General features: G+C 41.3%; 1 protein-coding gene across 1 annotated transcript in view; it reads left to right on the top strand.

Annotated features, from left to right (window-relative positions):
* ttc27 (tetratricopeptide repeat domain 27) overlaps nucleotides 1–24,519 on the top strand; it is a 97,702-nt gene that overhangs the window by 54,367 nt on the left and 18,816 nt on the right. The window contains exons 10-11 of the mRNA XM_078273225.1: nucleotides 20,694–20,807; nucleotides 23,177–23,272. Of these exons, the coding sequence (XP_078129351.1) occupies nucleotides 20,694–20,807; nucleotides 23,177–23,272 (210 nt within the window). The remainder of the gene's footprint in view (nucleotides 1–20,693; nucleotides 20,808–23,176; nucleotides 23,273–24,519) is intronic.

The following is a 24,519-nucleotide window of genomic DNA, read 5'->3' as shown; positions in this document are numbered from 1 at the left end:
AGCAGAGGAGGTTGCATTCCCTGTGCCCGGTGCGTGTTCTATGCACCTAGATAGACCATACTCAGGGTGTGCTTTTATGTGACCAATTGTTTGTCTGTTTTGCTAATTGGGCCAGGGGCAGAGCCCGGTCTAGGGGCGTCCTGGTGGAGTGTGCGCCCAATGTACAAAGGCTCAGTCCTTACTGCAGCTGTCCTGTCAATTAAAGGCCTGAAATGCCCTAAAAATAATCTTTACATAGAAAAGTTCAAACCTGTGCAACAGCGGCTTTCTCACTGGATTGTAGAGACTATCACCCTAACTTACAACAGCAGTGGTCTTCCTTGTCTCACTATATTACTTCAATAATATGAAACGCTGATGCCAGTTTCAGAGAAAACTGTAAGCAGTTCCTTATGCTCAACCTTGGGTGTCTGGAACACAGAATGGCTGAAAGACGTATTTCAAATGATATCAGAGTAGTCTCAAGGTTGACAGAATAACTGATCAGTGATCATCCCTGACCTAACCCCTGTGAAATATCTAATTTTCTCCTGAATGAAAGCATTGCCAATTGTGAAGCACCTTACTCTTTGAGTTTTAGGTTTTGTCCTGCTGAGGCAAATATTTTGTCCCTCTCTTGCCTGGATGCTCCCACTCTTTTCAGACACATGTCAGTTAATTAAAGAAGAGTAAGTTAGAAGAGAGTGAGTGGAACTGAAGAAGTAATTAAAAGGAGCTCTCACTCTGTTTGCTACAATTACCACAGTGACTACTTTCAGCATGTTAAAAGCATGGATGGCATGGACAATTAGGATTATGCATTTTACTGTTTGCCTTAAGTGTTATGGGAGATCTTACTTTTGGTCTAAAGCTTATTAATCGACGCTTATTAATTCTTATTTCGGATTTTAGAGTCAAGCATCTATCATCAACTCATTAACACCTGAAATCCTTTGTCACAGTGGACGGCTCTGAGGACGGCAATCTTCAGACGTTGTCAATTCCATGTGGCGGTTCGGCTTGATCCTGGTTTATCCATTCCTTTCTCTCTCAGTGGACAGCAGTCATCTTTTCATGTTGCAGTTTTGCCAGATTCAGAAAGTCTTTGTCTTTCTTTTCTATACTGAGAAGTCTGGTGCTGCCCACGTGATAACATTACTGTACATTAGATCATACCTCCCTAAGAATACCAGATCCTGTTCTGAGTAAACCATACCAGTGTTTCCTCTATGTTGATAGCATAGTGGCGGTCCGCCATGGTAAAATTTCCAGCGCCACGGTATCAGAAATAGGGCAGACGCACAACAGGGTTTCCCCTATGTACGCCGCGCACAACCGCTCCTTCAGCTGTTTATGAAAAGTCATAAACTTGTAGCGCCGTCTGCTCTACTGAACTCAAAGCAACTGTCATCCGCTCTCTCTCCCCCTAGGGTGAGCTCTCTCTCGCCCCCTAGGGTGAGCTCTCTCCCCCCTAGGCTGAGCTCTCTCTCCCCCTAGGGTGAGCAGAGCAACTGGAACAGTAACAGGACGTCACTCGCGAAGTTATGGCAACCAAATAAACAACAGGGCGAGTACTACTTCACTCAATAAGTGATAAACAGCGACGAAAGCCACGACATGAAATCCGCACTCACACCCATGAAATATGACAGCTACAGTTTATTGGAAAATAGCATTGTGATGAATTTACTGTCCCAGACCCCAATTTAATCAGACCCAGATGAGACCAGAAGCTAACGTTAGCCACGCTGCTGTGATGTCCCCTCTGCCTCTGACTCGCCGCTGCAGGAGTCTGTGTGTATTCCTCCGACACGCTGTAGTAACGTTACTGATTTAAAACCGTTTTCCAGGTTAGTGGGGGTGCATACCGCTCCAAACCAACATGAAAAATGGAGCTAGTAATGTTAACTCAGCATTTAGTTTTGTTGTTAAACTGTGTGTAAAATGAGCGCTGACGTTAAATCACCCTACGGTACCATCTATTTTCTGGATGGTTTCAAGGTAACGGTCGGTAGCTTACATTAGCAGATAAGCCCGTACTCTGACGTCCAACACCCCCCGCCACTGCTGAAAAAAAATCTAGCGGAAACACTGCATACACAATGCATTGGCTCTCTCTTGGTCAGGAAACACTCATCTTCACACATCAGTGTAATCAATCAATGTGTGCCAGAGTGTCCACAGGCAATTAGTTGATTGTTTGGTATTTTCTTCATCATCGTTATAAAGGTTCAGCCAAAAGCAGGAAAAAAAGAACATGGTTTATCCTTTCAGTTAACTAAAATGTCTACTGTTAAACCCAATGAAACTGTGCATAGGTGCCGGCTGGATTCTATTTCATAGTACCGACCGCCAACACCAAGGTTCCCACTCAGCGAGCCAGCAACAGAACAGAGATTTATTAGTTTTTTTTTTTTTTTTTTTGCACTTAACATTACTAATATAACACCACCATAAAACTCTGATTAGCCTACCGCACGCATTTCAAATACCAGGCCGGGTTTACATAATCACTGCAGCTCTCATAAAGTAGCTCATATTTGCAGAAGAGTCATGCAGAGGGCAAAATACACTACACAGCCAGGACCAAGACATACACATGAATGGATTGGGTCATAAAAATAAAATTCTAAATGTTAGCAGGTAAAATAATACATCATTAAATGGGAAAATATGAATTGCATTCTCTAGTCTGCTGCTGTGTCTCCATTATCAGCCCGTTTCAGTCTATGGACAGCACCATAACCCTAAGTCTGCAGACTTTCCCTCAAGTTACCAGCTAGCGCCAGCTAGCTAGCCTTGGTTGACAAGGTCCTATCAAAAGCTGGAGAGACATTTTTAGGCGACCTAATGTTCCAGTTAACTTTGGTAAAGAGAGAACACACAGTGCGAGGGTCAAAGTTTGAGATGAAAACACGGACAACATCCAAAAACAAGTTGAGGTCTATTGTAATGTCCCCAGTGTTAGCATGATTAGCAAGTAATAAGCCTCTGGCCTGATTGACAGGTCCTAAAGCATCCCCTGCTTTATCCTCTATTTTAGAATAAATGGGACCATCATTTACAAAATGAACATCATGCTGTATTGAAGAAGACTTCAAACTAGCGATTGAGTCCTTAAACTTCTTATGAAAATGTTTATTGAGGTAATAAATCCAGTGAGAAGTAGACCCATTTTCTCATAGACTTCTATAGAAACAGACTTCTTTTTTATAAACAGAGGAGTCTCCCCCTGCTGGAAGTTAGAGAGAATGCAGCTTAAAGGGGTGATAGAATGATTATATAGGGTACCTGCGGGAAGGTGGGGCTTGACATCAAGCCCCGCCCACATCCTAGTCAGCCATTTTTCTTTGCCTACGTCACTCCCAAGCCCCCAGGAAGAGCGCCATGTCTTAAAGCCACCATGGGCTTAGCGGATAACGGTGGTACTGCACCCCATGGCCCAGAAAGACTTTTCACATAGACTTTGCATGGCAAAAGAAACTTCTATATTTCAGCGGATACTTTTTTGGGGGTACATCAACTTACCAGCCCGAACAATTAAAGGGTCGTATTTAAAACGTCATGTTTTTAACACACTTAGCTAGTGATGACATGGCTTTGGTTCTCTTTTATGATACGTCCGAGGGCTGTATGCTGTAAAGCTTGTAACATGGATGAGGGATGAAGCCATGGATGAGCTTTGTTCACCAAACTGCAGGCTAACTAGCGCTAGCTAGTAGCTAGTAGCACGACATAATAATTAAATCTCCTTGGTTGTCTAAATACAGCCATCGTTTATTTAGATAAGCATGTAAACGATCAGTGGGTCATGACCGAAAGAAGAAGATCCAGGGTACAAGCGGCCGAAATGGGTTTCCTCAGGAGAGTGGCTGGCGTCTCCCTTAGAGATAGGGTGAGAAGCTCAGTTATCCGTGAGGAGCTCGGATTAGAGCCGCTGCTCCTTTGCGTCGAAAGGAGCCAGTTGAGGTGGTTCGGGCATCTGGTAAGGATGCCCCCTGGGCGCCTCCCTAGGGAGGTGTTCCAGGCACGTCCAGCTGGGAGGAGGCCTCGGGGGAGACCCAGGACTAGGTGGAGGGATTATATCTCCAACCTGGCCTGGGAACGCCTCGGGATCCCCCAGTCGGAGCTGGTTAATGTGGCCCGGGAAAGGGAAGTTTGGGGTCCCCTGCTGGAGCTGCTACCCCCGCGACCCGACCCCGGATAAGCGGATGAAGATGGATGGATGGATGTAAACGATCAGGAACAGTGAAAATACAATGTTTAACATTAGTACATATTTTAGACAATGAAAACGGTGAGTTCATGATTTCGCCACTTGTAAGAGACACGAGAGACAAGCTCATGAACGAGCATGTTGCTACCGGTTGCTACGACAACACAAACAAACTGTTGCTGGTGCGTGTGTCCATCGTGACGTCATGGGCCAGTCAACGCGGAAGAGCCGAGCTCCATGTTTGCTTTATGCACTTTTGAGCACTCTCAATGGAACGTACGGGGCTTCCAGCTGAACAATGGATCCAGTTCTCTTCATACATCCATGGTCACTCCCCATACGCTCAAACGGACCAAGACAGCCTGGTAGCATTTTTTACTATGAAGGAAATGATTTGGTTAAATGCCATGTTTTCATTTTGAATCTTTTAATTTTATTTGGAACATTTTATATCCATAAATGTAAATGGTCTGAAAGAAAACCGAATATTCACCAATTTAAAAATGACATGAAATTATATTTTGAAACTTTAAAAGGACTGACAAATAAGAAAGCCATCCGGACTCTGAACATTTACAATGCCTTACAACCTCTTTAATGTAAATTTCATTCAAATTTGAAAAATGGGTCATTTTAAAGATGATAGTGTGTTCAAACGGAAAACGAGCCATATTTCATTTAATTTAGCCCTCAACAGTAGAATGGTGTGTTGTTTCGTTATCATGGACTTTCACATTAACAGCAAGAATTCAGTCTCCGTTACAACCAAATGTACAAAGGGGCGATTCAGTAGAACTCACAATCATACGAGATGCTCCTCAGATATTCGCCGTCACTCAATGACCTGCGCAGTAACACACCTAATATATAATCTAAATATTTCAAAAGGTGGAACACACATACAGATGTCTAGACAGTAAAATCGCTACGTGATTACCGTTATATCCGAGGGTTGAAGTTGCATTTTAACGAGGCAGTGCAGGTTACTGCTGTGGTTTAGCTGAAGCTAACGCCATTTCAGCTTTCACGTTACAATATAAAAGGTGTTGACCGTTGACTTAGCTAGCACGCAAACAGTTAATTTACATGTCTACGAGCATGTTAGCAAACTACACCAAGAGACAAATACCGAGGAATATTGATAGAAAGCAGGGGAACTAGTACTTTCATACTTTTTAGCATTGGCTAATTAGCAACCTGCTAAGATGTTAGCTTCCGAGCTAGTTAGCAGCTAGCCCCAGAAGCTCATGAAAACGAGGCTTTCGCCGGAGCAGTCTTACGTCATTTCCCAACCACTCTTTTTGTTTCAACATCGTAAATCAAATGAACGAAAAAGTACACCGGCCCAATTACAGTAACTACATGAAAACTTCACTGTTGCTGCATGAAATGTTTGTGTTTAGCCTACATCAGTTTCTATCATCTAATGTGAAACGGGGGGGGGGGGAGAGAGAGGGACAGACAGACTCTCCTTCTCAATGAATAAATGATGTTTTGGTGTGAACTTCGTAGTAAAAGTGAAACATAAAATAGCAATTCTTTTTGAAAGATTGGTGCAGTCCAGCCCATATAAATTGTAATATCCCCACTGGTGATTAATAAACTATACAATACATTATTTGTTATTATACATTATCTCAGAAACACTGAAAAATAATTCCTGTGTCCTGTATTTTGATCTGTAAGTCCAGCTTGTTTAATCATCCATATTTTAGCTATTGATGCTATCTATTATCCATATCAATAATAAAAAAAAAAATGTGGCCTGTTTTGTGCTCATCACTTTCTGAAAAGTTGGACCGTAGTTATCATGCGTCCTTCCAGCTGGAAGCTCAGTTCGAACAATGAGCTGGCAGCGTTTGTTGTATTGTTACTGCAAAGGATAAAAGGCTGCAGGCAGCTGCTGGCTCTGTGAGCAGGCATCTTCCCAGCCTACATGTAGATCCAGGAATCTGCAGGCTGGTTAGATGGTTGTCACATGTCTAGCTGTCTTCATCGATCCATGACAACTGTCGCTTTCCTGGACAACCATCTGGACCTAGTGCTGATGTGTCCGTTATTACCCGAGCTTTTCACTCATACAGCAACAGTTGTCGGTTACAGTTTAAAAAGACATCGTCTATATGATCCTTAACCATTAATATGAAAATGAATCAGCTTACAGTATGTCATCATCAAGGGAATATCTACCTGCCAAACAGTTATGGACTTTCTCCAGATCTTGTTATAGAGAAAAGGTTTGAGAGTTAATAGGTCGAGTGTAGCCTAGCATTGCCAGACCTTACCCCACAGCGCTCCGGACACAGTGATGGCTGCTGTCTCAGGAAGGAACTGGTTTTGGTGGAACACTTGCACCCTGCAAAAGAAAACTCCTCATCCAATATTAAATGAAGTGAACTGTTGACACAATCCAGTAACGTGAGCTATTTAAATGAGCTGATGCATGGTTAAACCTCATTGGCTCTTACCAGTGTATCTCCGACCTAAATATATTCTTAGTAAATCTTTACAATCATTCCCTGAAAGAACCAAGCAGACCTGACTTGTTGCACCGTCCAAATGTTCTTCAAAACTTGCCATTTTCAGCGTGTAGCTCGAAGCTTGCCGTTTCCCACAGTGAACGGAAACACGCAGAGAGCAGAATGCGAGGGACATCCTGCGTTGTCCTGCAATTATTCAATAAATGTACTTCCATTGATCCAGATTGGGCAGAGTGCACAGGGATCATTCGGCAAGTCAAGTGAATTTTATTGATACAGTGCAAAATCACAGAAGTTATTTCATAACACTTTTTTTTACTATAGACCCAACATTCCCCCATGAGCAAGTGCTTGGCGATGGCGGCAGGTAAAACCTCCCCTTAACGGGAAAATACCTCGAGCAGAACCGGGCTCTATGTGGCCGGCCATCTGCTTTAACCAGCAAAGGGTTCAGTCAGTAAAGAAAATGGATTACTACAGCTGATCAGCACACCACCAGCTGCTGGAGGGCAAACAGAGGATTCAGTGATCCCATTTATGTCCAGGTCCCACCTTAAGACCAATAGGCATTACCGTAAACCATATCCTCACAGGTCTCATCTGTCTGTCTGATCCCTGTCCACAGCCTGATTGGCTCATAAATCAGGACTGAGATGAAGGATCATGTCCATTGTAAAGGAAAAATATGGATTTTGGAAATCCCAATTTAGAAAGAAAGTATAAGAAGCTAGGAAGGTTAATCTAATTCCCTGGAGTTGTTGTGGCTGGTATATATGGTAAATCTATCTATCAGTCCAGCTTCGCTTTCCTTCCAATTTGGCAGTGTGTTATTGTATCATATGTATGTTATGATATATAGAAATTCAAAGCAGTTGAACACAGCATTTGAGAACAGAAATATTCAGTTCTCAAATGTATTAGTATTGTCTGTTTAAGTGTACTTGTACATTGGAATGTTAGTTGCAAAACATTGTACTGTAAATACTCCCAAAAAGTGTGTATTCTAGTCACAACTAATGGAAATGGTCAGCGCAAACAAATTCAGGCCAGTTGCTTATAAAGGCCAGGTAAAAGGCATTAATAGTTATTTAATAGTTACCTCTTTTTGCCATTGCTTCAAAGCCTTTGTCAATAAAACGTAACCTTCTCTGCATGTATTTCAAATTAAAAGTCAACAAATAAAGTGATGGATTGTGCCATATAAGGCGTTTAACCCACTATAATGACCCACATGGTTAATTCACCACTAAGTCCATCAGTACAACACAGTCCATTTTTCTTTTCTAACATAATTACTGTTTTATTTACTAATTATTTCCATTTGATTCTACTTTGCAGTTTTTTCGCTATTAACTCACCATCAATGAAACTCAATACTTCAGATCTGTCCAATTTAAAGTATATCATGATAGAGAGGAGTTATGCACTTTGAGCCATTGGGGGGCTTTAAATGGGAAACATTTTGTAATGGAGGTGTTGGCGGGAGCTCATAAGTGATTAACAACAAACGTTAAAGGGAGTTGAAAAAATGATTGAATAAAAACTATTAAAGAGAACAGAACTGTGAGGAGCAAAGTGGTGAGTATGACATGAATCTGCTGATGGGATCAGTGCTGTGGAAATGTACATCATACTGAATGTATTAAGACTACCACAGTAGAGGTAAATAAAGGCCCAAATCACTATTTGTACGGTTTTCTGCAGGCGATGACAAATGAGATGGTACATCATCTCTGTATTCCATTGAAAACTCACAGCCAAGTCACAAATTGTTGCACTGTTGTTCCCACCTGACACAGCTTGCCATGTCTCCTCTGTGCCAGCTCAGCTCAGTGCACACTGTGCAGCTAGTCTGGATGCCTCTCACTTCTGCTCAGTTTTGATCACCATAGCCAGCACCTAACAACAAATAGGTTCTCAGCCTGCCAAGTCAAGTCTGCTACCAAACATAACTGTCTCTAGGGCTGTAAGGGTTTGTGTATTTGTAGTGAACCATCACAGTACGGGGGTCACAGTCAAGTGCACAGAATACACAGTAAGTAGATTAATGTGGAACCAACGTTCAGAAAGGTGAGTTCTGTCAGAAGCTTTTAGCTGCACGTCGTTGGCAACGTGCTGAGTTTAGCACAAGTGGATTGGCGTGTGAGTCAGTCACACTTTGGCTAGCGCAAATGAAATAATGGAGCTGGAAGACCTGCCAAATGCTACCTCAGTACCCAGCAAGAGGATTTTGTCTGTCTTTGAGACTTGCAGAATCGTCTGTTTGAAATAAATAAGAAATGCCATAAGAAATGACTCCTAAACTTGGGTATAAACTGAACCATGACTTTTGTGTACTGTTACACCCCTAGTCTTCTCTAAACTGAGTCACTAAGGGGTGGCGGCTGAAGTTTAACACTCAGGCCACCAATGTTGTGTCCAACATGAAAATATACCTTATGTCATATTCAGTATCTGCAGGACCTAGCAGTACCCTCAGCTACTGTATGGTCAAGACGGCTGGGTCATGACCGAAAGAACTAGATTGCGGCTATAATCTGCCAAAATGGGTTTGCTCAGGAGGGTGGCTGGTATCTCCCTTAGAGATAGAAGCTCAGTCATTGTGAGTTACTCGGAGTAGAGCCGCTGCTCCTTTGCGTGGAAAGGAGCCAGTTGAGGTGGTTCAGCATCTGGTAAAGATGCCCCCTGGGCCCCTCCCTAGGGTGGTTTTGCCAGGCTCGTCCAGCTGGGGAGGCCTCTGGAAAAGACCCAGGAATAGGTGGAGATATATCTCCACCCTGAGCTGAGTCCTTACCCCCAAGTGAAGGAGTACAAGTACCAGGGGTCTTGTGTGCGAGTGACGGGACAATGGAGTGGGAGAATCGTGGCAGTGGAGGCGGTATTGCATTTTCTGCACTGCACCATTGTGACAAAAAGAGAGCTGAGCCAGAAGGCAAAAAAGATTTATTACAAACTTAAATATATTGCGAGCAGGGAGTGAACTAGATCCAAAAGGTGGGGAACTGAAGTTGGGAATCCAGCATTAGAGATGGCACGCTATATCCATGAAAGTGTATGGACTTTTCTGAGGATAAATAGTTATTGATGTGTGTTGATTATGATGTTTATTTTTTGGTTTGCCTGATTGCCATGACTTGGAAGAACAAATAAAAAGTTAATTTAAATGTGCCACCTTTTACTAAAACTACTAAAATGGGGACGTCACGTCACAGATGTCATTGCATCACAGTTTAACTATAATGGATTCTTTCCAGAGGGCAGGAACAGTATTTAAATCCAAGCTGGAGTGAGTGCATGCCTTTAGGAGGGCCAGTGGATTTCTTAGTGCATATATGTTTAAGAATGGACTGAATCCTGTCTGGGTCAACCACAATACTACAACTTGTATCAGTACATTACATTATTACAAAAAATAAATTAAAAAAATCATGTTTTTCAAAAGTAATTCTGTTTGTTTGCTTTTTCCAGATCATCAGTAATAAGGCGCTTCTTAGTTGTGTTCATGTCGGTTACTGCCTTCACAGAGTCCCACAGCTTTTTAGAGCTCATTGACATTGAACAGTCTGCTCTAAAATGTCCTTGTGATGCTTCCTGGCATCCTTCAACCTCTGGTTGAGTTCCTTTTGCACCATTTTTACACTATGTCATTATTTTTAAAGCTATCTTTTTCCTGTTGATGCAGTCCTTTATGCTCTTAGTTACATAAGGCTTATTGTTAGGGTACACTATTATTTTTTTTGGTAACCACACTGTGTTCAGTGGCCACATCAATCTCCAGATTATAAAATATGTCCCAGTTTGTGCAGAGGAAGGATCCTTTAAGTGTGTCTATGCGATCTCTATCCCATACAGTCACTGTCTTGGTCTGGGGTTTACTCCTTTTAAGAACAGCCTTGTAGGTAGGAATTAGCTGGACAGTATTATAGTCAGAATTTGACAGAGGGGGCTTTGGTTTTGCAGTGTAAGCATTTTTTATGTTTCCATAACATTTATCTAAAGCTTTGTTGTCGCCAACAACAATCCAGGGAGGGCTAGTTCCAGTCTGCAGTCGTTCAAATCCCCTAAAATGAAAATAGAGGTTCTGAGTGTGCGTTGCAATTGTTGGTGAACACAGTCTGCTATTCTAGTTGCAGCTTTTGCCACGTTCCCCCTGGGTGTAATGTACACCGCACAGATTAAAACATTTCGAAACTCCCTCCCAGGGGCGCCGTATAGGGGGGGAAAGTTAGGACAATTCCAAGGGCCCATGACTGACAGGGGCCCCAAAAATAGGTAAAAACTAATATAAAATTATTAAACCATCATCATTCAGTGTATATATATTTCAAATATAATAATAAAATGAATGATCTCTTTGTTTTTACTTGTTTTTGACAGTATAAGTTAAATATCCCCATTGACCAAAAAGTAAACATCCATATTGACCGTCCACCCCCCCCTGTATCTGCATGAAATGGTTTGGTCCTGCCTTAGAGCACTCTGTGACGGTTTTTAGTTGCAGTCAGTAGATGCGGCAGAACTACAGTGACCACGATGTTTCAAAATTAGAGGTCGACCGATTAATCGGCCGGTTTTTGGCATTTTTTTACATAATCGGCATCGGCCAATATCCCAGTATATCAAGCCGATTAATAGGCAGGCACATCTGCGGGCAGCCTAGTGTTAAAAACATGAATAGGCGACATTTTTTACAGCGCACCCAGACCAGCTGCCTCCAGCCCCTCCCCTCGTGAAGTCTTGCTGTGTGTCTCGCGCAGTCACTTCAGGATCAGATGCTAGCGTTAGCAGTAGCATGCTGCTGGTGTTCCTGCCTTGGGATTAACTGTACTAATGAAACCATACAAAACACCGTAGCCACAGCGCTGTGGAAGCTCCCCGAATGTCATTTATCAGAGTCTGGTTGTTACCCCTGTCTGTGGAAGTCTCATCCACTCCTATAACGGAGCTAACCGCTAACGGAGCTAATGGTTGCTAACAGAGCCTTCAGTTCTCCGTGCCTGTATCCATTAACTGCATCTATGGACTCGAGCACGAATAAAACCCTTCATTTCATTAAATTGGCTGGACGAGTTTTAAATTCCAACTCAGAGCTCAGATAAGATCCTAATGAGTGCTACAGGACATGTAACAGTAGGGCCCCCAAAACACAGATACAACACTTCACCAAATGAACAATGATCTAACAAACAAGGTGACCAAGAACTGACTTTAGAGAGCCCTGGTCTGACGTGATTCAACAGGAGTTAGGAGGAAATAGTGTGAGATTAATAATAATATGTCACTTTCTGTGAAGCTTGAGGATTTGTATTCTCAGAAGTTTAATAAATGCTGCTAAGTGCACTAAACTTTATTTTTTCATTGAAAAGTTTATTTGACAAAGTTTATTTTCTTCTTACCTGTTTCGTTTATTTAATATATTTTTCATACATTATTTATACAATATACAGTATGTTTTTACATGATGCATTTTTAATTGAAGTATACAAGTGTAGATTGGTGAAGTGTTCAATAAATGTTTTTGTAGAGAAATTCTGTGTATATTAGTGTTACATTTTATCTTTCAAATAGAGGTTTAAAAACTAGCACATATCGGCCAAAATATCGGCCAAAATAAGTCGGCCATCGGCTGACCCTGATTCCTAAAGATCGGCATCGGCCAGAGAAAACCCATATCGGTCGACCTCTAATCAAAATTTGGTTTTCAAAAAAGGAGAGAGAGAAAAGAGAGAGAGAGAGGTAAGACAAAGGAAAGGGTGTCAAACTGTAACCCAGTTTTTCACCAAGAAAGGTGGGTAGCCTGTAGTCTGTGAGTGGTATTAACCTGTTGGCTTAATGTCCATAGTGAAATGAGCTAGCTAGCTACAGACTAGTGTTAGCCTACATTTAATTACCATTTAATCAGTGCAGGGAAACGTTTAGCAAGATATTCATATTAAATCATTGTCCCTGCCCCTTTTAGCAGACTTAACAGATGAGTCAGCAGCAGCCCAGTCTCCCCTTACCTGAGCCCCTCCCTGTCCCAGTGAAGAAGGTGAGCAACATTGTGTTCAGTGACATGCCAGTTAGCATCATAGCAGGGAGTCTGTGGGGATTTCTCTCTCTCTTGCTCTTTTTACCATTACAAAAAAGAAAATGAAATATTTATTAATGACAGAAATTCAAACATATTAATAACAATTATTTTCTCACATAATGATCATTATGAAATAATATTTTTTTTAAAACAACCTACTGTCTGTACTAGATGCTGGACAGTTGGAAACAGTGAGTAGCTTACCTGAGCCTGCATGTAAGATACAGACCATATTAACTGTATTGAACTACAAGAAGCAAGACAGTTGCAAGCCTTTAATAAGAGTTATGTAAAGCTTTTGATGGGACAGTTAGGTCCTAGAGATGTGGTGACAACAGCTGCGCAGAGGGGGCCCCAATTAGATTTTTTGTCATGGGGCCCAAAATTCCTGGCGGCGCCCCTGCTCCCGAAGAAGGTAGAAGGGTCTCAGTGACGGACCCAATAGTTCCATGTCAGCTGTGTATACAGTCTCCCTCCCAGTGTAGTAGCTACACCAGCTGTCATTCAGAAACAGACAGAGCTAACCCCCTGGGCTCTTCCCTGATAGTGTTGTTCTGTTCGCCTGTATGAGAGAGAAACCCTCGAGTTTGATGAGAGAGTCTGAAATATCCTGATGGAGCCAAGTCTCCATATAGCTAAACCCCATATAGCTCGATTCCCTGTATTCCCAGCACACCTTGGTGTTGACATGGTCTTACGTATCATACATGTACAGGGCAGCGGTGGTCTGTTTCCTCGTTGTCAGAGGCGCTGCCGTATTCCCCTTCTTCTGCCTCTCCTGCGTTGTCTGCCTCCTGCCGGTTGTTACATCCTGGGGGAGGCCAGCAGGAGGAATTGTTCTCATGAAACAAAGGAACAGCAGTGCTTCTCTGGTGTAACACAGCGGAAGCTCCGCTTCCACGCAACCAAAACAATCAGTACCAGAAGTAGTCCTTGTATATACGTCACTATGGTGTTTAGCCCAGCTTACACTTGTTGCAGTCATATGACACAGACCAATGAAAGTTAGACAATAAAAAAATGATTAAAAAAAACTTTAAAAGTCATATATACGTGCCAGCAGCACTAGTCTGGGTCGGCAGAGCAGGCCCCCAGTCAGATGTGCTTATATTGTATTACAATATGGTAGACAACAATAAGTCCCAAGCTCTCTATCCCAAGTACAGTCAACATTTCCATAATTTTGAAACCCAACCACAAGACTTTGCAAATGGATTAAAAAATCTAAAGGATGATCAGTCAGAAGACTGCCATGGTGCACCATATGTCCTGAGAGATCTTAATTGTAAATATAAGAAATAAGAGGACCGTGGTTAATATTAAACTGAGATGTGATTTCTGAAACAATAACAAACCGCTATTCCCCCCAAAATATCTTTTAGTGTGTAAATGCCCCGGCTGGACCAGGAAAATGGCTTCCTAACTGATTGAAAGTGATAATTATTCCCAAAAGGTGTGTGTGGATATATGGCGTTTTTAATGTCTTTCAACAGCATTCCAGACTTTAAGGGACAAACACTTCCTGATCTAAGTTGGAGGTTCCTATGATCTGTGCCTGGGTATGCCCGATCCTGAAGCCTGCATTCTTTCACATTTTCTCCATGCTGTTTTAGAATCATGGTGAAATTGTCAGACCTGCCAACATGTACACATTGTTCGTACTCGGCACACATTTTGACCCTTAAGTGCACTTGTAGGATTTGCTGCTCTCTAGGTACGCATTTTGTTGCATCTTTCATTTTGCCGGTTTCAGTTTCTATGCAATCTACAGTCAGGTCCATAAATATTGGGACATCGACACAATTCTAATCTTTTTGGCTCTATACACCACCACAATGGAGTTGAAATGAAACGAACAAGATGTGCTTTAACTGCAGACTTTCAGCTTTAATTTGAGGGTATTTACATCCAAATCAGGTGAACGGTGTAGGAATTACAACAGTTTGTATATGTGCCTCCCACTTTTTAAGGGACCAAAAGTAATGGGACAGATTAACAATCATAAATCAAACTTTCACTTTTTAATACTTGGTTGCAAATCCTTTGCATTCAATTACAGCCTGAAGTCTGGAAGGCATAGACATCACCAGACGCTGGGTTTCATCCCTGGTGATGCTCTGCCAGGCCTCTACTGCAACTGTCTTCAGTTCCTGCTTGTTCTTGGGGCATTTTCCCTTCAGTTTTGTCTTCAGCAAGTGAAATGCATGCTCAATCAGATTCAGGTCAGGTGATTGACTTGGCCATTGCATAACATTCCACTTCTTTCCCTTAAAAAACTCTTTGGTTGCTTTCGCAGTATGCTTCGGGTCATTGTCCATCTGCACTGTGAAGCGCCGTCCAATGAGTTCTGAAGCATTTGGCTGAATATGAGCAGATAATATTGCCCGAAACACTTCAGAATTCATCCTGCTGCTTTTGTCAGCAGTCACATCATCAATAAATACAAGAGAAGCAGTTCCATTGGCAGCCATACATGCCCACGCCATGACACTACCACCACCATACTTCACTGATGAGGTGGTATGCTTTGGATCATGAGCAGTTCCTTTCCTTCTCCATACTCTTCTCTTCCCATCACTCTGGTACAAGTCGATCTTTGTCTCATCTGTCCATAGGATGTTGTTCCAGAAATGTGAAGGTTTTTTAGATGTTGTTTGGCAAACTCTAATCTGGCCTTCCTGTTTTTGAGGCTCACCAATGGTTTACATCTTGTAGTAAACCCTCTGTATTCACTCTGGTGAAGTCTTCTCTTGATTGTTGACTTTGACACACATACACCTACCTCCTGGAGAGTGTTCTTGATCCGGCCAACTGTTGTGAAGGGTGTTTTCTTCACCAGGGAAAGTATTCTTCGGTCATCCACCACAGTTGTTTTCCGTGGTCTTCCGGGTCTTTTGGTGTTGCTGAGCTCACCGGGTGCGTTCTTTCTTTTTAAGAATGTTCCAAACAGTTGATTTGGCCACACCTAATGTTTTTGCTATCTCTCTGATGGGTTTGTTTAGATTTTTCAACCTAATGATGGCTTGCTTCACTGATAGTGACAGCTCTTTGGATCTCATATTGAGAGTTGACAGCAACAGATTCCAAATGCAAATAGCACACTTGAAATGAACTCTGGACCTTTTATCTGCTCCTTGTAAATGGGATAATGAGGGAATAACACACACCTGGCCATGGAACAGCTGAGCAGCCAATTGTCCCATTACTTTTGGTCCCTTAGAAAGTGGGAGGCACATATACAAACTGTTGTAATTCCTACACCGTTCACCTGATTTGGATGTAAATACCCTCAAATTAAAGCTGAAAGTCTGCAGTTAAAGCACATCTTGTTCGTTTCATTTCAACTCCATTGTGGTGGTGTATAGAGCCAAAAAGATTAGAATTGTGTCGATGTCCCAATATTTATGGACCTGACTGTATATGACGTTGATTCTGCCGCTGAGCCACAGCGTTTAAGTGGAGTGAAAAGCTTTCGGCCAATCAGAGCGCTGCATTTTAACCCTCCGCCCACCTGCCCCTCCTAGCTAAATGCTTCGCACGTTTAATTCAGTTCAGTGCCTCAAGCAAGCCAGGCTGTCCAGATAACTGTGGGCTTGTATGTCATGGCTGAACCGCCTCAAAAAAAGGTTCGGAAACCACAGCGATTTCTTGACAGCTATCAGGAGAGATGGCCCTGCCTCCACACGTCCAGGCTACCTCATCACGCAACAGACATCGATATCAGTCACGAAGGGACAACAGGTAACGAACACAGTCCCACACGCAAATACTGAGTCGGGTATGGCTGCAGCCTGGAGACCTCCCGTCTCATGCCTCCCATGCTCACTAACTTATCTGTGAATTAATTTAGAAAATAATTCACAATTCCGTAGGCTATTCTGAACATCTGAATTTACCGTTGGACATGCCCAGCATGAGACGGGAGCAGCATGAGACAGGAGGTCTCCAGCTGCAGCCATACACTCTTGCAAATACTCCCCGCCCACCCCCCAAAACATAATGATATTAAAAATAAAAGGATGATAAGAAAAAAAACCTTCATAGTGTCAATAGGCTAGCCATCCTTCCCATTAGTTGGGGGCAGTTAGAAAAGTGGTGGAATGGCTAGAAAAGTAGAAGGTTTTAGATAGGCCAGGTGCTGATTAACCTAAGATAAAGGGAACAGTTAGGCTATTCTTAGCTTACTTGAATTTATGAACATAAATAATGACCTTGACATCATAACAGGGAGTCCAGCTGGGATGAGCTCAGTTAATAATGCATAGCATACAGTAGGGCTATTTGCTAGGCCAATGTGATGGCAACTGACATAATGCCATGTCAACCTTTGAAAAGCCTATCTGAAAATATCTGACCCATGTTATATATTAGCCTATAATCGTGTCTCTGCCAGGCTTCTTGTGCTGTTTTAGTAGTTGCTTTAGGCCTATTTAAAGTTGCTTTATGAGTAAATCATTACTTAGACGACTTCATTTCCCTTCAGTAATCAGAAGAAGGCTCTGTGTTAACCTGGTCTGACTCTCATCTTTAACACAGAAGTACGTAGGCCTATTTATTATTATAGTCTAGCCAATAGGAGGCTAATATAACACATATATATGGGCACAAAATTGGACAGGATATAAGAAAACATTTGTGTAGTTTCAGTACACCTACAGCCATTCATCCACTCCATTCCTCTACACAGTAATAATAATGTATTGTAATCTAGGAGGTAGTGATGAGCCAAACAATGTATTGAATATAAATTACATATATCTAGTATTCCTTTGAAGTGTGTGTGTGTAACATAATTCATAATATTTGTAACAATATGCAGGAATATGACCTACTCATAGTAGCCTATTATAATCTCCCCCCTCTCCACCTACATTTTCAGATTGCAGACGCCATGTGTCTATTATGTATTATGGTGTTAGGTATCTCATAGGTTTCTCAGTGGTGGGTGGGCAACCGTGGAGCGTACATTGGCGGCGGGCTGTCGGGTGCGCGGGGGGGGGGTTGTACTCATAAAATTTCTTCAAGGTTGGCAGGTCTGAATTGTATCTAAAACCCCCTTAGCTGAAAAGCCCCAAAAATAAAGAGTGGATGGTCAGTGCAACTAACTGATGGCGTTACTGAGCACGGCAGAAAATAATCCATCCTAATAATAAAAATATGAAGTCAATTTTAGTTTCTATCACACTAACGTACAAAAAAAAGTTCTGTACTATTTTCATTGCTTTTGAAATGACCTCATTGTTTGTGTTAACAGGCGCATGACAAATGCTTAGTGTGCCTTATCATTTGATTTGAGTCGCTCAGTGATTGATGATGCTAGAGGAATAACTGTCTAATTGGGACAATTTACTGTTGAACTAATGACTCCAGCAAGACTCGCTAAGCATCCACAAACATCATTAGTGTTTGTTCATCTCTCCTAAAACCATGCATCAAATTAAGTGCATATTTCCATGGTGATGAATGTACTGTAGATAGAAAGTCATTGTTGTATAACTTGTTCTAATTAAAGTGAGCCAAAACCTGAGCTCATATAAACAGTGAGAGTGCTCTTCCCTGGTGTCTACCTGTCAGGAGATCAGCGTAATATTCCTTTAATAAGCTTATCTGAAGCTGTTCCACTAAGCCTCCCCAGCTATTATACAGCACATTGTCACCACAGCACACAGGGGTGTCAGGCTATACAGTAGTAGGTTTTAACAATCAGGTGATCTTATCACCTAAGATGACTTCTCATTATAGAGCACAGCAAACAGTGGGCCCTGTGTTGTTTTAGAAGTGGGGAGGGAGAATAAAAGTGAACTTAGGTCTTGTGTATCAGTCTATCCTGCTGAACCAAAACCAGTGTACTGCCAATTAAGATCTGGATCAGAGGAGATCATGTAACATGGTTCTTTGCCATGGCTGTTGATATGTCTTCATCTTTGTACTATATGTGTAATTGTCTAGCTCTGTGTGTGTTTTTCTTTTTATTTCTTCCTGTAAGCGGAGCTTTTCAGGAATGCAAAATGTATTTCAGTGCGAACTGAAACTATTGAACTATTATGTGTATTGTTTTCCACCAGGTGTCAAGACCTCTACAGTTTTTTTTTTACCTACAGAGGGTTAACAATGGTAGTCCAGTCCCACTCTTCATTGCTGTGGAAGTTCTCTCTTCTCATGCAGTAGTGTGAACTAGGAGGATAATGAAGAGACTCTAAATCTAAAGGGGCATACTGAAATGAATACACTTATGGAATTCAGTCAGAATGCAGTGTCTGTGTGGAAGCTAAATATGGAGTTGTGCAATAGGAAAAGCTAAAAACTTTCCTGTGACACTCCCAAGTTGCCAATGTGGAATACAGACTGATTTAGTCAATTCTGCAAAACTGCAGGAGTTACCTGAGCCTTTCTATTTCTACTGTTCCTTGGTTAATGCAAGCCCAATACTTCTTCCATGTTTCTGTCATCTTGATAAATTCAATATAATGTACATTTCCACAGCACTAATTTAGTCAGTAATACTTAAAGATTACCAAAGTGGTTTTCGGTTTAGAAGCCTTTATTGGTGATTTGGTGACTCCGTTAAAGTCATCCCCTGCTGCATGTACGGTCCAGAGACGGTGAGAGTGGAGCACAGATGCAGTGAATCGGAAACGCTGACCAATCAGAGCAGACTGGGCTTCTTAAAGAGACAGGCGCTCCAACAGAGCGTCTCAGACAGAGGGTGAATACAGGAGCAGCAGCCATGGTTAGGATGAGAAAAATAGTGTTTTTTTAAACATTAAAGCATGTAAACATGTTCTAGTACAATAGCATTAGCATTAATCATTGAAATGAACTCAATCAGCAGTGATTTTGTTGCTGCTGTTTACATTCATAATTATGCAAATAAAAAATGCCCTACAGGAATGCACTACTGTTTAAGTGTTGTTTTTTTGCAAAATAAGATTTTAGAGGGAAAACTCACCTTATTTGCATATTTATTTTGGACCAAAAGTATTGAAATTGTGGATTTTGTTTGTCAGCTTTCCGATGATCAGAAAAGCATACGGTTTATTTTTGAAGAAGATATGTGTGTCTTTAGGAGGGGGGGTCGTGGCCCCTGTCTCCTGAATTGCTGCTCATTCTGGTTAATCACGCTGGGAGTGTTTAGTTTGTCACACTTTGTAGTACTTATGTCATGAGTCTGTTAATAAAACCCAACATTGCCTGCACACATTAAAAATCTTTCAGCAGCTCAAAGTGTATTACTAAAAGTGGAAATACCATTCCTGGTAGGCTTTTATCATGAAACATTTTGCAGGAAGTAGTACTAAACATTGAGGGTATCTTAACAGCAAACAAAAAACCTGCTAAGTGGAAACAAAATAGAAATATTTGTACGTAGTACAATTCTGTTGCTGTACTGGTAGAATTAGTGCTGTGTAAATTAGGGATCGGCCGATACTGGTTCTTCTAGGCTGATACCGATTATTAGTAGTTAATGAAACTGATAACCGATATATGGAACCGATATGCACTTACAGTGAACATGAAAATCTTTAAGTCAAAATGAAGATTTTGGAATGTTACAAACTCCAACACAAAACTGTGTTTAAAGGCTTTAAGCAATTATTTAATAAATTATAAACTTTCAACATAATCCCCAGTAACAGAGAGTCAGATAGTGTTGTGGGGGGGGGGTCAGTGGTGAGTGAAACTGAAGCAGAGGGACAGACACAGAGCTTTAGCCGAGCCAAAGTAGAGCACTTTTTAATTCATTAACTTTATCGGTTATCAGGCAAATAAAACACAGATGCAGATCATCTGCAAAACGGCCGATAATCAGCCGGGGCCAATAATTGGTCTGTCCCTAGTCAAAATGTATATATTCTATACATGTCCTATTAGTTGTGCATTTTGAATGATTTAGTGCTATCTAAAGGATGATCATACATGTTGTCTCTCTCATGTCTGTCTGCAGTGTATTCTGTCTCAGCCTAAATTCTGGGCTGTAGAAGTCTCCGCGCTTTGCCTCCGGACCAAACTGGAGAAAGGGAGCTCCCGTTGTGTGGAGAGAGCCATGATGCAAACCCAGGTAAGATGGTTTCTATATTCATCACGAGGCCAACCTGGCCTGGAGCTAGATGAATGTGTTTGATTTGCTCTGGCAGATATGTCCGGCCCCCCTTTCGGTAAGTCAGATTTCCAGCCGCCCTGGGCAGACCAATCACAGCCAGTTATCTAATATGAGGCCAGATTAAGATGATGACTGACAGAACATCACCTGTAGGTCCGTCCAGTAGGGCTGTTTAATAATCAAACTTTAATCATGATTTTGATTATCTTTTGCAAGGATACTATTATTTTGTCTTGTGTTCTGAATGAAAAAAACAGGAAATTTCACAGTTCAAGGTGTTTTCAGTTTCATAAAGGCAACATTTTTCCAAAAGTCAATGAGTAATCGTGTTAAATAATCGTGAATTCAATATTGACCAAAATAGTTGTAATTATGATTTTTTCCATAATGGAGCAGGCTCCAGAGACTCAGGGAAGGATTGTGAGTGAGTTCTGTCTCTGTGTGTCAGTTAGACTAGTGCGTAGGTAAGAGACTCACGCTGAGGGACAAAGCGTGGGGTTGGGAATGAGAACACTGCTCAGTGAAACATAAAGGTAGAACTTAGAATGGGAGTTGGCAGAGTGACGATGTTCCTGACCTGTAGGAAGTCCGCTCGTGTTTGTTGAGGGAAGTGAAGGGAAGTTGGGTTGTTAGGTCAGTAGGCTGTATCCTACGGTCAGAAACGCTCAGGTGAAATATGGAGGTATTCATTTCAGAATAGGCGTATTAATGGTAGCCCGCTGCGAAGACATGCTTGACTGAGAACCGTGAAACCCTGAAGCCCCGCAGCTGCACACAGGTCTTTTCTCACCCGGTGCTTAGTTTCATTCATATTTTTTAATAATCAACGCTGTCCAAACTGCTCTAAATTCCAAACGCCAAGTAGATCAGATGAACGCTTCTCGAGATATTTAATGGACACACACACAGAAGGTCCTCGATTCATAGTCAGATAATTATGTATAAAAAATCTACAACTGTTCATCAGATGTGCAATAGAGTCAGAAAAATATGTTCTAAAAAACTGTTGTTTTCTCTTTCCAAACAACCCTAAGCACAAACAAATCCATCGATCCACCACAGCTCCAAATAACCTAATGCAGACATGATTATGAGATAAGGAAAAAGCCAGGCAAGAGCTTCTAAGACTCAAACCACTAGCTGGAACAAAGTTGCTGTGCTCATGCTGAAATGAATAAATGAAGCAAGGATTGTGCTTGTTTTTTTACTCAAACATTTCAGACTTGAGGCTAGGTACTGAGAGTAAAATTGTGAGCAATAGATGTCATTTTCTTAGACGTACTTTATCTACTTGAAGTGTTTTCCTATGAAAGGTTCAGGTTTATTTAACAAATGAAACACACCATGTTTTTTTGTCAATACCAACAAAAATATCACGTAAAATGAAATACACCATACATCAGCATAATGCTGAATGCAGTATTGTTTGACTAATGGTTAATCCCAAGCTATAGTGCATAGTGTCTGTCGCCCCCATAAGGAATTCTAAGTAATTACAACAACACTGTCGGCGCATCCACATGATTTTTTTCTCTTGTGAAAACCTTTTTGTGAGCTAAATTATAAGTGTGAAAATAAACTTGACACCTTGATTTGTGACTTTCTGTTTTATGCTGATGGTGTGTCAGCTGTCTCAAACTTTTTAGTTACCCTGGGTCACCTAACCTACCCCTGAGGAAGAAATATCAGTATCCCAGCAGAGTCCATCTCTGACAGCAAGTCACAAAACAAAATGTAATGTCATATCCATTCAGTTTTTACATTGTCTTTGATAGTCATGAGATTTACTTCAACTTTTGCCAGACCACAGTGGAGTGTCATCTGACAAGGTTGGCCAATTAAATACAAGACGCAAACATTCCTGGTGGATTACTTTGTAACATGAACACTATATACTACTCTTAACCTCCCAATCATCACAACAAAAGATTGTGATGATTGGATGTCTAACCTGCACCTGAGGCAACACACCCTCACCACTACAGCAACAGTTTGAACCCAAAAAGCAGGTCTGTTTTTGGTTTAAATGCTCCCGACATTCCTGACTATTGTACACATCAGTCTCTACATTTTAAACTGAGAGGATCATCTTTTATTTGAATCTGTTGAAAAGCTGAAAACAGATTTTTGAAAATCAGCTTATTGTTTAGTTTAACCCAATGTATAGAAAAACTGGTATATTACTTGGATTGTTCAGTTGTAGGGTTTGTCTTTCATGAACTACGGTGTAGTGTAGGTGTGCTACACCATCCTCCCTGTCTGTGGGCTACATAACAAGCATTAACCCACCCAGCTGCAGAAAGTCATCCTGTGTTTTCCTCTGCCAGGCGATAGTAGACCACTTTGAAGACAAGAACTGTCCCGTGACCGAGAGGCTGAAGGGGTTCTACTTCTGCCAAGCCCCCCCCAGATGGGCTGTCCAGGTAGAAAAGCCTTTTTTATGTTTTTCATTTTTAATAAACCAATGTATTTGTCACAATGACTAACAATGACTTGATGAACATCAGCATGCTCATAATGACTATGTCAACATGCTCATTTATGAGCAGGGTCTAAAATTAACAAGCACCTAATGCAGGCAGATTTTCTGTTTGGAGGGTACGTTTTAGAAGGCTATCTGCCACACTGGCGGTTAAATGTTTGTATCCTACCAAAACAAATATATAATGGTGAGAGCGCTGTATCGGACCTCTGCTGCCACTTTAACACTCACACACAAAATATATAGCTATTGAGAAATAAATGTGACATTTAGGCCTACAGCTTAAATAATGATAAATAGTTTAAGTATTGTGTTTTTAAATGTTTTGGTGTTATTATTTTAATAGATTATCTTTTTATAGTTCCCGTACATATAAAAAAATCTCTCTAAATTGTGAAGAAATTACTTATTTGATTTTGGGTTGCAGGGAAAACAATTTTAATGAAGGACAACTCTGACTACAGACTCCAAATCCAGCATTTTTACTGCGTCAATTAGGAGAATTTCCCAGAAAGTCCCACATTTGTATTTGCTAATATTTATCTTTTAGCTGTTTTTTAATGAAAACAATGTTCTTCTTTAAGTTTGTATTCAATATCAATGAAATGTACTAAAACAAATGTATGTGTGACACAAAAAGGCAATTTATTATTTTGGCCTGTAACAAAATATGCTTAGTTAAGCGTGGTCTTAGTTTAGCGTATTAGCATGCTAACATTTGCTTATTGGCACTACAGAACATAACATACAGCTGAGGCTAATGGGAATGTCAGATGAAAAGTCAGAAGAGTAGGATACATCATCTGGGAACCATGGATGTCTGGGCACGTCTGTGCTGCGTCCCAGCTGCGTTCCGGTTTTGTTCCGTCCACCGCAACTTTTTAATGTCAGTTAAACATGTTGCGTCATAATTCATATTTAAGTTTGGACCAAAGTGGTGGGCTTTGGTCCAAGCCATACCGCTATCAACACTAATAGCAATAAAAGATGGGTAGATGTCTGTAAACTCTGTTATTATATGTGCTGAAATATAAACAGGCTAACAATATAAGCTGTTTGGCCTCAACGTCTTCAACAACTGTTGGTTGGCCTGTCCAACCAGCCAGCATGCTCGAGGATGATACATGCAGAATACATGGAAATAATCAGCAGCATTGTTCTTGTGTTGCAGGACTATATAGTTAGTTA

Source organism: Sander vitreus, chromosome 17, assembly GCF_031162955.1.
Source record: "Sander vitreus isolate 19-12246 chromosome 17, sanVit1, whole genome shotgun sequence".
In the NCBI taxonomy this organism is placed as follows: Eukaryota; Metazoa; Chordata; class Actinopteri; order Perciformes; family Percidae; genus Sander; species Sander vitreus.
The sequence above is the reverse complement of the archived record's forward strand: the minus strand, read 5'-3'. Positions and strand labels throughout refer to the sequence as shown.